Here is a 13,200-nt window from a genome sequence, read left to right as displayed (position 1 = left end):
TCTCTCTCTTTTTTCCATCTTCTTAAAACAAAATCAACTTATTTAACCATTTAGGAGTATAATCCGAATCATTGAGTTTACTTTTTTATTTCTTTTTAACGTGATTGTGGAACCTAAACATTATTTTCTACACGCGAGGCGTAGCACCCGCGGACATCTAGCATTGCTTATCGGTGTTTTTCCCCCCTTATTGATAAAGAAGATGGGATAAATATATTAGTTGTTAAAATCTTTTAAATAAAGGAACAAAATCGACAATTATTTGACCACGGGCACCAACAACATCTGACTGGCTATGGATGCCTCAAGTTTGCTTAGCTGGTCTCCCACATTTGAATTAATGGCCTCACTCCTAACCCTTGCCCCGTGAATGTCTTTCCTATGCCCAAAAGGAGTATCTTAAATGATGGTTGGTGTACTTTGTCTTTGTCATCTGGATTCTAGAGCTATTTTCTTGAGAGAGAAAAAAACATGTATGCGGGGATGACATACAGTCTTTGATCTAGTAGCTTCTCCAATAGTGTTTGCAGAACTCAAGCATTATGTTTCATTCTCAGAATAGCCCTCATATGATCTATTTCCAAAATCAACAGTCCTGATCCCAAAGATGTCAGCCTATTAGAAACCTCGCTCCAGATAGCCTTTTGATTGATGATTAACACCTACCAAGAACAGAGTCAAAATTGTTGAGATTGCTACAGGACTGGAGCTGAACTTAGGCATGATTTATTGATCTCCTGTATCTTTACATTCCTTACAGGATGTGAAGTGAATCCCCGCCCAAATACATCCTGGATTTTTTCTTGTTAAACCTACCATCATCGCTTGCTGCATCCGATTCACTTAACCTGTTCGACCTGCAGCAGCACAAGTCTCATGAAGTATAATACCCTCCATCTGGTTTTAACTCTAATAGCTTCTTCAAAACCCTCTCCCCCATATACACATCGCCATGTTTTCTACAGGCTGCAAGCAAAACTCCCCAAACAACGTCATTGCTTGGTAATGGCATGCTGGTAATTAATTCAAATGCCTCCTCTAACCACCCTGCTTGACCTAACATATTTACCATGCAACCGTAATGTTCAATCCTTGCCTCAATTCCATGGTCTATCTGCATACTCTCAAAAAGCCTGTACCCTTCATCAACCAACCCCACACGTGCGTATGCACTTAAAACAGCTAAGAAAGTTACCCCATCAGGTGCAACCCCATAATTAAACATGTGACTAAATAACCCGAATGCATCTTCAGGGTTCCTGTTGTTAGCACATGCAGAAATCATTGAATTCCATGTAACCAGACTCTTCCTGCTCATGCTATTGAACACCTGCCACGCTCTATCCATACATCCACACTTAGCGTACATATCGATCAATGCATTACAAAGTGAAACCATCCATCCAAATCCATTCTCATCAATATAAGAATGCACACTAAACCCCATTTTCAAATCACCCAAATTAGTGCATGCTGAAATCACACTAACAAGAGTGACCTCATCTGGTCTCACTCCTTTATCTAGCATAGTCATAAACAACTCTAATGCCTCCCTCGAATACTTAGCTTGCGAATAAGCAGAAACCATAGTTGTCCAAGAAACCACATCCCTCTCTGGCATCTGATCAAAAACCCATCTTGCACGCTCTAATTCCCCAGCCCTTACATGAGCTAAAACCAAACCCGACCACGAGACAACGTCCACTCCCACCGTCTCATCAAACACTCTCCAGGCTACCACGGGATTCCCCCTCGCCGCATACAAATGTATCAACGCATTTCGAACAAACAAATGCGAAGAAAATCCAAGCTTTAGCAGGGCCCCGTGTATCTCATCGCACTCTACGACCAATGGGAGGTTACGATTTATATTCACTCTCACTCTTGACCGCGCTTTTATCAAGAAATTGAAAGTGAATTCATCTGGGTCTACACCATTTTGCCTCATCTGGTTAACTAAATGCAAAGAATAAGAAGGGATAGAGCTTTTAGCGTAGCCACGAATGAGGGTGTTATAGAAGAAAGTATTTGGATGGGGTAATTGATCAAACAGACGCTGAGCGTAGGCTAAATCACCGGAAGGTGAAACCGCAGCAAAGCGAAGCATCTTGGCAAGGATAATGGAGTGGTCGTGGAGGCCTGTTCGTAAGGAATGGGCGTGGATCTGCTTGAGGTGGGACATAGAGTTGCAAGCCTCTGCCATGGAAATAAGATTGGACGCCAGGGTGAGTATTGGCTTGCATTGTTGGTTGTTTGGCGGGTGCATGGAGGCTAAATTTTGAAAGTTTGTGCGGGAGTAAAAGCTTTATATATATAATATAACATGGATCTATTTTTGAAGTGATCTTTGCGACTGTTCAGGGAAGTATGTCATGCGCGTAGTTATTAAATCTAGACGGTCTAATATGTAGATTCAATTGATTTAATGGTTGGATTGATTTAGGTAATATAAAAAATTAGCAAGAGCAAAACAATAATAATTAAATTCATGACTCGGTAATTTGAAAACCTGATATAAACTCTTTATTTTTTTTTAATATATATTTTTTTAATTAGATATTTTTTTTATTTTTTAGTTGATTATTAATTATTTTTAAAATTTATTAGAAAAATATTTTATTTTTTAATGTGTAATTTAAAACCTTTTAGTGTATATATATATTCACAATAATTTTTTTTTTAATGTATAATAAATTTTTAGTTTAAATATTTTAACTTAAAAAAATAACATCTTTTCAAAATGGAATAAAAAACTTTTTAAAATAATATTTTAAATTTCATTATTTATAATATATCTAACTAATATTCAAACTATTTTTTAATTTTTTTATATAAAATATTAAAATTTTAAAAAAATTCTAAATTAATTCAAATTAATCTAAATTAACCTGTGTAACTCGAAACCGACCTCTTAATTGAATCAACTTTTAAATCAGATTTGATAACTATAATTACAAGGAGGTCTATACATATGTTTTAGAGCCTATTTTTGTTTTTTATTATTATTACTACTATTATTGTGATTGTTTTTTAAAATATTTTTATTAAAAAATATATTAAAATAATTTTTTTTATTTTTTAATATTAACACATATTTATAAACACATAAAAAATTAATTTAAAATAAAAAAATATAAAAAAATTTAATTTTTAAAAAATATTTTTAAAATACAAAAACAATTAAGAGCAGAGAAAGAAGTGAAGGGACGGAACCAAAACAAATAGTAGCAGTACTATCTTCCTTAAAAAAAACCAATAATTTGAACTAGCGTCTGTGATTAATCCATTATTATTCAAGTTTTAATTTCGATCAACAATTCAAAAACCAAAATAATCAATGTCTAGGTGTTTATTTATATATATGCAGCAAACCAAATAAAATAGAAAACCTACCAAAACTTGATTCAATAAAATAACCAAATTTGTAATTTAACTACTAAATAATAAATGCTAAAATAAAATCCAGAACAATCACACTATTAAAACTCCTAAATAAATAAAAACGAGTTATCATTGTCGTCATTAATTCTCCATCAGTCAGAGGAGGTCCCATATTCAAATCCTCCCTCCTCCAACGCTAAAGAAAATGCTGCAAATCAAGTAGATAAACTTGGGAGCTCCTTCAATTCAACTACTGCACTGGTTTTCAACTAATTAATATTCAAAAACATGCCCAAAATGAGATAGAGGTTATACTTTCTATTGTCAACATCTCTCAGCACTAAGAACTGCATGGAATCAACAAATTTGTTAGTGATGCGAGTCCTTGAAGTTTTAGATTGAGGATACAAAATGTTAATTGTTAACTGCTGTGAATAAATAGTTTGAGATACAAGAAAACCGGATGCTTTAAAAAGCAAAACTACAGCAGCTTCTTCCTCTCAAAATGTGACTTCAGATGCCAAAACTGTAAACCAGCCACAGATAAGCAAACCACAAGTGAAAGGAAACTAAGGCCAGCCATTTTGGAGTTCGTTGATTGATTAAGTTGTTGCATTTCTTCCTCCCTGGATCACCAACAGGGAAAAGGAAAAGGCGAACATGAAATTTAGAGCAAAAGTAATGCTTCTCTGTCAAATGAATAGCCAAAGAAAGAAGAAAAGCTAAGGAAAACTCTAAGATAATAATGCACAAGGACTTCGTTTTCGTGAAAACAGAGTAAATAAAAAGTTTTCTTTCTGGTATCTGAGGGTTATTAATTTAACCGAAGATATTTGGACTCTCTTATTGGAAAACTGTCAGCATCGACCATGTAGCAGCACATTTTGAAAACAATATCAGTGACAGCAAACTAGAAAGAGTGTTAAAATGCATAGCATCATGAACAACCAGTACCACTCACTAGCCTATCCAGACACGATATCAAGGCTTGGCTTCATAAAGTTATAGCGTTCATACCTCACACGAAGATGAAACATCTCTTCATTAATAGATGTGACAGTATCCAGTAATTTCTTCAACTCAATTTCCATAACCTAGAACAAGAGAAATTATGCATCAACCAAACATATTTAACAGGAATACACAATCACCCACCCTCACTCTTACCAGAGAAAAACGCCAAACAAATATAGTTGAATCCACCACTAAGGGTAGCTCCCACAGGATGCCCAAGGATAGAAATAACATTTTAGGAATGGAGTTCCAACAGCCAACAGAAGATTAGAATATTCCATACAAAAACTAAGCCAGTTATTCACAAAGTACATTCTTAGCAATAGCATACATTTGACACCCTGAGAAGATAACATTTGTAACAGAATTAAAAATCCCCTTGTGATTTAAATGCAAAACTGGGCATCAGAGGATTGACCCATGGCTTTTAGTATATTTCCTTCTTGCATGTACTTGTTATTTCATGTCACTACCTTTCGATTATTGGTTCATCATCCTAACAACAATTAGACACTCAAATTCTTTTGCCCCAAAAAACCTGATCACTTATCGACAGCACCATGAAAGTCAAAGAACCCACTTCAAAAGTAAAAAAATAACTCCAGAACACAACCCAGAGCTAACAAAACTGTTTATTCCTATCGGTTATGGTTGGAAGATAATGTGAGTAGATGGTACTTGAAGGATTCCTTAAAGCATCAATTAAATAAGACACCAACCTTTTAACCCTTTTAAATTGTTGATCTCCCCTTCCAGTCATCCCTTTCAATGACTGATAATACCATCTCAATTTAAAATGTCCTCCCCACGCTCAATTCACCCAGGTATAACTAAGAACCCAGCTCATATAGCAGATAATGCTCGCAAATGCATGATCATGCTATACTGTTCATTACAGTTGTAGAAGATAAAAATGGTCAGTGCATGTAATAAAATAATTTTACCAAAAATACCATCAATAATAAATCAGCAAATTCAAAAGATCTGTACAAAATTAAATTTTGTCACCAAAACCACCCAAAAATAGCAATATTCATTCAGCAAAGCAAAAAACATTTCAGGAGCAATATACAGGAGTAAACTTTATGAACAAATTATCATAAAATGTCAAATTAAACAGAAAATACAGGCCAAAGCAATCACTTACTTCAAGCTGTTCCTTCTTAGCAATCTTAGACCAATCCTTAGCAGCAACACCAGTTTTCCACTCAAATTCAATAGCTACAGTGGTTTCTGGTTTGTGATCAGGGGCCGTAAAGCAAGTAGTGTAATCACCAGCCTCAGCTGCAGTAAATGCAAAATTACCTGAATCCACCTGATCCCCATGGTGATAATTGTTCCCATATGGCGATGTCACCTGCATCACCCCCACCATTACCATCGCCAAATTTGACGCCAAAAATCACAACAAAAAACCAAAAGCAATCATTATTTATCACTGGTTAGCATTGCACTAATGTCCCCGACAAATCTAATGCAATTTCTCCACGATAAGATACCTTTCTAATATCAAAAGGTTTGATTTTTTAAATTTATTTTTATCAAAATAAATGGGCACAAACCCACATATGCAATTACAGATAGAAACCCAGATATGAACAAAAAATGCAAATATGTATAAATTTAACAGAACTTTTTTTTTTTTTTGGTAAATGGGTTTAAAAGAGTGTAATTGAGAGATTACCCTGACATTAAGCTTGTGGGCATCAGGGAGAGGATAACCCTCATTAGGATTGACAACATTGTAGTTTCCAACAGTAATTGCGCTGTTATTTATATCCTCTGATACGCATTTTGTGTGTCCTGATTGCAGATCAAACCTCATCGATTCTGAAATTGTCAAAAACAACCCAAGAGTTGTTATCATTAAGATAATTGATTTTGACATTTTTTTTTCCAAAGAAGCAAAAGGGAGCTCGAATTTTGGATTTTGAGGTGTTTCAAGGTTTTTTATTTAAGCTTTGAAAGAATTGGACATCTGTTTGTTTTGTCGTTTTAAGGGTCTTGTCTGGGATAATGCCCCTAATCCGGATTTGCCTTGCGACTGTATAATGATATTGTTTTTTAAAGTATTTTTTATTTTAAAATATATTAAAATAATTTGAAAATATTAAAAATATTAATTTAAAATAAAAAATAAATATTTAATTAAAAAAATACTCTCCCATCACAATACCTGCCGAAAATTTCTTATTTTTGTCTACCATTAAAAAAAAGGGGGGATAAAACTATGTAAGTAACTCTTTTCCTTTGCTAATGATAACCAACGACAATTTATCATGCTAGCATTTAAAGTTGATTGTATATGTGTTATTCTACATTAATAATTGTGTTATTTTAAATTGAGGATAAGTTTTCTCTTATTTTACAAAAACTTATTATTGATATTATTATTATTATTAGAAAAAAAAAAACTTATTCATCCTATGTTTAGCTATTAAAATTATAAAGTCTTGTTGAATTTGTATTTTTTATTTAATTATTAAAAATATTTTTCTATAGTAACATAGTTTTATTTTATTTTTTTCAATTTAAAAGTCTAAGCTTTTCCTCATATTATAAGATTCTCATATTTAGGTAATCAAAACAAACAACTATGTTAAATTCCAAATAAATATATTAAAAAGTAAGTTGCAAGGCCTAAAAAACATAGACTACTCCTGCAAATCAATCCTTAATATTAAAAAAAAATTAAAAATTAAAAATAAACGAAGGAATCACAAACCACTGTAAAACACTAATAGCTCTTAGTTTTTTATTTCTTATTTTTTAAATGATGTTATTGTATATTTTTAAGTTATTTCAAAGTAAGGAAAAAAACTTATTATTCATAAAATTAATGATAAAAGATTTATTTAGCAACAAATATTTCAATGGTATGAAAAGGGCTATCTTTATAAATCAGATTTTTAGTGGAGGTACATTATGAAATTTCTAGCTAAATATTTTTTTACTTTTTAGTTTTTAGCTCCCAATAGTAAAATTACTATTTTTCCCCTAATCAAATAACTTTTATCTTGGTTGATAAGGGTAAAGTGGTCTTTTAAGTTTTTTTATGAATAGGAAAAATACTAAAATGCCCATGGAGACAATATATACACACACACACTTCTGGATTTTCCTATTTAAATGCACAATTAGATCACTTAAATACCCTTAAGATCAAGTAATTAAGCCTTTGATCAAGGGTTAGTATTATATTTTTGTGTTGATTTTTTTTATTATTTAGTATTTATTTAAGGGTATTGTCTTTTAACTAAAATTAAAAACATTAAAGTTTTAGTTGATTCTAAAAAATTAATTTTTCATATAATTAAATATGTGATAAAATTAATTAAGTCTCATAAAATCTTTATTGAGTCCTTACTCATTTAAATTTGTATTTTCCTACTCCAAATAAAATATTCTCACTTATAAGGCTTTTTGTCATTTAGAATTAGATCATTAATTTGTAATTCTTGAACATTCTAGTCCTTTGATTTTTTTACTTGTAATTTGATCTTTCATAAAATATTTAAACAATATTTCACACTTTCTTTGTATGTATCCTCTTGTATTTATTATATTTTTTATTTTTTTTTCTTGATTTTTTTATGGGGTTAAAATGGATAACAAAAAATACCTTCTTTTTTACAATACTTATTAAATAAAAATTTCATCAACGTTTTGCATAGTGATCTTATAAATAAAAAGTGTCTATTCAACTTGCTGGATGATATACACATCTAAAGATTTTACTATTTTAAAAGAAAATGGTTTTATTATCACTGGTGACCTTTTCTTTAAAAAATTGATATATTCTTATAGGTGATTTATCTTTTTTTAAATTTTAAAAAGAATTTCAATAAACATTTATGCTTCTATGAGATTGGTCTCTTTTCACAGGTAATCAAAATTATACCTCTTAATGCTCTTTTTAGATGTGTTGGTGAGAGTTTTATAACATTAGAAAGACTCTGCTTTGTAGAAATGAGGTTATTATTTTCTTGTTTCTTCCACTCTTATATATTTTTTCATTGCATCTTTTACACTAAGAAAAGTTCTATTAGGGATAATATACTAGTGAAAGATAAATCCTCGTTTAAAGCACCTCGTGAGAATGATAGGAATAGCTCCTTCTTAGTATAAGAGTGCAAGTATTTTTATGTCTACTTTTTTGTATGTTATTATGTCTTTTTTCTTTAATAAAAAAGAGTTTTATTTGTATATTTAATGGGGAGTACATGAGAGTTTATTTTTATGTATAAGAAAGTATATAAAAATTTATTTGCATAGTTATGACATCATCATTAAATATTTATACATGATGGCAGAGTTGTTAGACATTTAAAAAAGCTAAGTTCATCTGATAAAGAGATTAATTACTCTTTTTTCATCCTAGAGTATCATTATTTATAAAAAGAATTTTTGATAAAAAATATGAAATGAGAATGAATTGGTTTTTTTATATATTTAGAATCCCATAAAAATACCATTAATGAAGTTGTGAAAAAACCACACATAAAAATTGAGATTTTCATGAGGTGAAATTTTAAGTCAAGATGTATAGGCTTGTTTATTTTGGAAAAGAATGAATATTTTGTGGAACAAAGAACTTTTTAATATTTAAATTAGTAAATGTAAAAAAAAGAAATAATATAAGAAATAAATAAGAGAAAATATATGTGTAGAGAAAAATATATAATGTATTTGTAATGTTGAAATCATATAATATTTTATATTTACCTGGTGTTAAAAAATATTTATAGAACTTAGTTATCTCACCTCACCTCACCTCGGAAAACATGAAAAGTCATGCGATAACTAATTGCTGGAAAAATTGATGTCCAATGGTGGTTAAAATGCCTGCCCTATTATTGGTGAAGAATTTGATGATTGCTAATGCTACATTGACGAGAAAGAAGGCGCATGCTTCACACAGAATATAGTGCCAAAAATGTGATGGTGTTTGCACTGTGCCATCGGTCAGAAGTGGTGCCAACCCTGCATAAAAGGGCAAACTTGCAAACAGTTTATGACTAAAGCTTATAAAGCTTTATATGCGTAGATGGTGTGCGACTCCACGTTTTGCTTCTCGAATCTCAAAAATATATCTAGGTGTGTGCCTGAGCACGGTTTGTACAGCCTCTGTGGTGAGAAGGAGAGGGGAAAATATGGGAAGAGGAGAGAAAATTTAGGTCGAGTCTAGTCATTTAAGCCCAGGTCCAAAGGGCTAGATTTTTTGTGTAAAAGAAACAAGCGCCCTCAATCTATGTCAATTGCAATGAAAGCATATGCTATGAATGCGTTCATGCTCAACATTTAACCCTTTTACCAATAACACGGACTTTCCCAAACAAAGGATTGCTCAAGTCTACTTCCACACAATTGTACAAATTTTCAACTAGTTGCAGGGCCAGTGTTCTTGTCAATCTTCACAAGTTTACCTATACTGGAGGTAATAGCATAGAGAATTTCACGACAATGGAAGCTTAAATATACGAACCTTGACAAGGGTTTTGCCAAGTTTTAACTTGGAAGGCGTAGAATGATGAAACTATATTCTAACAATAAGATAATGTCCCTGAATAGCCCAAGAACCCCTCGTCATCGCCTCTTCTCTATCCTCATTAATATGATACCGAATCTATAATATCAATCTCACTGGTAATTGTGTGACTTTCTCATACAAATATTCATTCCCTGTCGATTTTCTAAGGAACATGATGACCACTGCCTTTTCCCATGGTCGACTCAATTCTTCTATCAAATCTTACACTACTATAATATTTAGCAATAAATGATTCTCATGCTAAAACTCTATGGAGATAGATATGCCTCGAATTAATACCCATGTTATCATAAAACAAAGGAGTTAATTAAGCGAAGGAACCAATCAATCTATTTTTAAAGCAATGATTAGCATATTCATGTTATTCTGGAAACATATCCCTAGAATTTTGAATAACATCATCCATAGTTTCGTCTAGGAGCTTATAAGGAGGTCTAAGTTTTTTTATAGGAGTTATTTTTCATCATAATAGTTATCTTTATAGACGCGCACACACTTTTATTACATTTTAAGTATGTTATTATATATAAAAAAGAGCTCATTCCACCTTTTTTAAGAATTTTGTTTATTTTAAGTACTGTAGTAAGAGATGCCTTTGATACTTTTGCAGGTTAATTTTAATACTTGAAGTTGTTGAAACTTCAAAGATGGGCGGGCTTTTCAAAGTTGATAATAGACCGATGAACAGATTTGAAAGACTGGAATGAATGGACCTAAAGTCACTTGCAAAACATGTCTTCTCTGTGGTTTTAGGAGATCCTCCGATACTCAAGATAGTGTAATGAAGGAGGAAGATGATCATGAAACACATAGAGAATCAAAGCGAGTGTATAGTCAAGAGGCAGAGAAGAGGCATTTTTGTGACCTGCCTGTGATGAGTGGGTGAAAAAGGTATTTATACACCTTGATCATTCCCCAGATCACACAGCTCCCTTAATAAAGTAGCTTATCATGAGAAAGAAGTAGCTGGCTTGAGGAAGATCCTAATTGATTCACTTGAAGAGGGTGGCCCTTGATTGAATTTCTTGTAAAGCATGCTAGATGACCTTTTGGCCAATCGATAAAAAAGAGATAGTTTGAGAATACTTTTGTTTGGAATTTGTATATTCATGCGTATTAATTCTTTTGCGTGCCAACCATACAAAGAAAAGAGACAGAAGACACAAAGGATAACCTAACCATTTGATTGTTGGTCGAACAGTTTGGATTATTTGTTTTTGTTCAATTATATATGTATTAAAAGTATTATTGCATGAAAGTGTATCCAAGTCATTTTTCATACCTAGCAAGTAGGATAAGATGAACAACACTAATCTATGTTCTTTCACGATTTGTTCAGACAACTGACATCAGTTAAGTGATGGTGGTCTTAAAATTCAAAAGTTTTTTCATCTAAACAATTAAGTGACTCGTTCATAAGACTGCGACTTGTACATAGAAAAATGGTAAGTGCTTTATCTTTTATTTTTCTGCCTAATCAACTTAAGCTAATGTTTATATATCTTTTAATTAACTTCATGCGCATTTGAGTTGTTTAGACTTTAGATCCACTTTATGACCCTGTAGACATTGTTCAAGTCACGTTAATTTGTTTATTTATGCCCTCAAAACCAATTTTTTTAAATTAAAATAAATATTTAAATCAATTTACCCGTATCTTAATTAATTTTATAATATCTAAAATTATTGGTTATATACAGTAACCTGAGATTTTGGTTAGGTAGCTAATTATATGTTACCAAGAAAGGTTAGGTATTAATCTTATTGTCAACAATTAATTTTTAAACATCACCTAATACAACACTGCCCATATTTCATTATCATTGTGACAACTGCCAAGTAGGAAATCCCAGAAGACAGGTGCTCCCTTGCTCGATCTTAGGCTTCCATGCGGTAATGGGAGGTCCCATGCATGTTATTAATTAGCTATTTCCTTTTGTTTTGTTGCTAATGGTTGCTGTCTCTCCACCTCATTCTAATAAATTTATCATATAAATTAGATTCATCACGTTATTTATAAATCAAACCAATAAAATTTAAAGTTATATAGACAAGATACAATAATCTCTGCATGATGTATACATTGTTCGTAACTTTGTGTATGTTTAATGCCCATGATTAACTTAGAGGCTGTTGGCTCTTGGATGTATGCAATGTAATTCCCCACCCACCATTTATAGATAAGCTTTTAATGCTCTTGATTAATTTAGAGGCTGTATGCAGGTTACCTCTTAATAAAAAATATCAGAAAAACTAAAATGGATGAGAAGATATTGTGGAAGTAGATTTAGTTTATTATTCACCGCCCTATAGTACGATTTTATTTTTATTCTTAAAAAAAATGATGAACTTATTTTTAGAGATAATTTTATCTTTGCAAGTAGTCCATTAGTTATTATAAAATTATTCGGGATAAAAATAATTAGTATGAAAAAAAAATTAATAAGAGAAAAGGGAAAAAAATTTAAGAGGAAAACAATAAAATTAAAAATATCTTAAAAAAATTAAAGGAAAAAAAAATTAATTGTCGGTATATTAGTCATTGCTCTTATATACGCTATTAATCATGATGCTACTGTAGAAAATATTTTATTTGAAAATGATGATGGTATAGATACATTATGTGCTTTTAATCCCATTCAAATATTTTTACATTTGAAAAAAAAGATTTATTGATCTATTGCAGAGCGCGGGCCAACAAGTTAGTTATTATATCATTATGTAATGATTATTTTTAAAAAAAACATTAACAAATATATTAAGATAATATTTTTTTTATTTTTTAACATTGATTTTTATATCATCACATCAAAATAATATACAAATATCGAAAAATATTAATTTTAATTAAATAAAAAAATTAAAGCATTTTTGAAACGCAAAAACAAACATATTTTAATAAGAAAATTCAACCCAACCTCAAATAAAAAAATTATTATCGCCCAATTTGGTACAAACAATTGGGTAGAATTTAATTCTTCACAATATTTTATTCTCTTTTTTTAGATTAAAATTTAATTAAAAATTAAAAATATATATAAATTATATGTTCACAACAAAAGACTATTTGGCAAAATGAATGTTGATAGATTAGTCATACTTTTTTCAAACAGATAGGATCATACAACTAATAATCAATTGTTAGATAATCAGGAAATTTATGTTAGTAGTTAGTAATTAGTTGGGAAAAAATCATATTACATTTTAAATATATGTTTGAGATATGGTTAAAACTATATTTTATCTTAATTATA

The 13,200-nt window shown here is 31.0% G+C and overlaps 1 protein-coding gene across 1 annotated transcript; it reads right to left on the bottom strand.

The window, feature by feature from the left end:
• Positions 1-3,640: 3,640 nt before the first annotated feature.
• LOC105133473 (transmembrane emp24 domain-containing protein p24delta9) lies at positions 3,641-6,429 on the bottom strand. The gene is made up of 4 exons (XM_011037494.1): positions 6,080-6,429; positions 5,543-5,752; positions 4,399-4,475; positions 3,641-4,007 (listed from the first exon to the last, which is right to left on the bottom strand). The coding sequence occupies exons 1-4, from the start codon at positions 6,281-6,283 to the stop codon at positions 3,863-3,865; spliced, it is 636 nt and encodes a 211-aa protein (XP_011035796.1). The 5' UTR covers positions 6,284-6,429; the 3' UTR covers positions 3,641-3,862.
• Positions 6,430-13,200: the final 6,771 nt, after the last annotated feature.

Source organism: Populus euphratica, unplaced genomic scaffold (genome assembly GCF_000495115.2).
Source record: "Populus euphratica unplaced genomic scaffold, PopEup_1.0 scaffold129.1, whole genome shotgun sequence".
NCBI classification, from domain to species: Eukaryota; Viridiplantae; Streptophyta; class Magnoliopsida; order Malpighiales; family Salicaceae; genus Populus; species Populus euphratica.
This window is presented reverse-complemented; position numbering and strand designations above follow the sequence as displayed.